Source organism: Humulus lupulus, chromosome 7, assembly GCF_963169125.1.
Source record: "Humulus lupulus chromosome 7, drHumLupu1.1, whole genome shotgun sequence".
NCBI lineage: Eukaryota > Viridiplantae > Streptophyta > Magnoliopsida > Rosales > Cannabaceae > Humulus > Humulus lupulus.
This window is the reverse complement of record NC_084799.1, coordinates 109,130,384-109,132,231: the sequence shown is the minus strand read 5'-3', so window position 1 is coordinate 109,132,231 and position 1,848 is coordinate 109,130,384. Positions and strand designations below refer to the sequence as shown.

Below are 1,848 nucleotides of genomic sequence, written 5' to 3'. Positions count from 1 at the left end.
ACTTTAGACAAAAAAAAATCACCACATTCAACAACATACTATTAACACAACAAGAAATCAAGCAAGCATGGCACAAAAACTTGACTTAAGTCATATCATTATACATTATGAAGCAAACATCTAACCAGGTTGTAAGTAAAGACATGTCAACCAAATATTATGCTCAATGCAGTCTCAAAGCTTTCTAATGCAATGAAATTCCAGCCAACAAACTAAACTACCAATTCCCAAGATCAAGTTACTAACAATTGATTAAGACATAAAGTGATGCAACAACTACAGTATATTTTATCTTTTTCATTCTTGCTAAAATAAAATTTTATTTTTGACCAAGGAAAACAAGCTCCAAAAATTCAATAACAACAAAAATAGAAGTAGAAACTCTTCAGTTAGGTAAAATCAAGAAAATAAATATAATATCAAGATCCTTAAAAGAAACTAGAAGGCAACACAGAGACAGATGAAGTGAACCAGCAACAAATTTTCAGTAGTCCATATAATATATTCAAGAATTTCATTCTCTGCATTTCATGAAATCACCACAAGCACTTAAATTAAAATGTATAAAAACTCAATGGGTAGGACATTCAAAAATCTTTAGGTACAAGAAAACTCGATAAATAATTAACACAGAAAAAAGACCTTACCTTCAGCAAATAGTAGGATCAAAACATTATAGAAAGCAATATAGAATGCTATTTATAAGAGTTTGAAAATCCCATAGTTCATGCTTCATCATAAATTTTATGTCTTTTATTGTTTTAATTAAGAAAAAGGAACTCAAATATTGTATGCATACCTGTAAAATCAAGCCACCACCCGCAAACCCATAAACAGAGTCAACCCTAACCAAATCTTGGGAAGACCAATGACTATCGGAGTATATAGCAAAAATGCAGAAGACATTCCTCCCACCACCATCTATGAAAAAAAAAACAGTAGTCAAAATGAGCAAAATATGCAATCTTCGGATCAGACCCAAAAAATAAAATTTATGAGATTTTCAAAAGATCAGCATACCATGGCACGGGCAGCATATGCAAAATCCGAAGCACCAGAATGGAGACCGTCAAAAACATAAGCTAGTGCATTCAGAGGTTGACTAGCACTGACAAACTGTAACAGTTTTAGAGAGTGTCATTATGAAGTCTATACATGGCCAGTTACCCAAAGGAAAATGAAAAGCAATTAGACTTATGAACAACAAATATACACATACCAATACTCCAGTACCAACAATTGCTAGTACTTCAGCATCCTTGGTGAACAGAGTAGCTAATGAACCAAAAGATTGACCCAAAATTGCAGACAAGGCAAGACCTGTGAGCAATCCTACCTGATAGACAGTTAAATTAAAATGTATAAAAACTCAATGGGTAGGACATTCAAAAATCTTTAGGTACAAGAAAACTCGATAAATAATTAACACAGAAAAAAAGACCTTACCTTCAGCACATAGTGAGCAATTTCCTTCACTGTCTTATAGTCACCTTTAGACATATAACTTACAGTCAAAGCCTACAAGTAAACAACTCATAAATCAACAGAGACAAATCATGTGCAGACTATGCAGAGAGAAATTTCAACAGATTTAAAACTAAAGTATCCCTCTATTATTGACCAGTATGAGCAAAAAAAAAACAATAATAATAAGCAGAACTTTGCCAAAACTAGTGGTCCAAAATAAGGGCAACTTTAGTAGGATCAAAACATTATAGCAAGCAATATAAGTCAAAGAAAGAGATAATACCTGTGCAGATGCACCCAGGGCATCAACCAGAAGCGAAACAGCCAACCATACTTGTATGCATATCTGATGAGCAACCATTGCAACCGGGCCTTGACGAG

The 1,848-nt window shown here is 33.5% G+C and overlaps 1 protein-coding gene across 1 annotated transcript; it reads right to left on the bottom strand.

Moving 5' to 3' along the window:
* Nucleotides 1–785: 785 nt before the first annotated feature.
* Nucleotides 786–1,552, bottom strand: LOC133789825 (protein DETOXIFICATION 45, chloroplastic-like). Its single transcript, XM_062227543.1, has 4 exons — nt 1,447–1,552; nt 1,220–1,336; nt 1,021–1,116; nt 786–921 (listed from the first exon to the last, which is right to left on the bottom strand). The coding sequence occupies exons 1-4, from the start codon at nt 1,498–1,500 to the stop codon at nt 808–810; spliced, it is 381 nt and encodes a 126-aa protein (XP_062083527.1). The 5' UTR covers nt 1,501–1,552; the 3' UTR covers nt 786–807.
* Nucleotides 1,553–1,848: the final 296 nt, after the last annotated feature.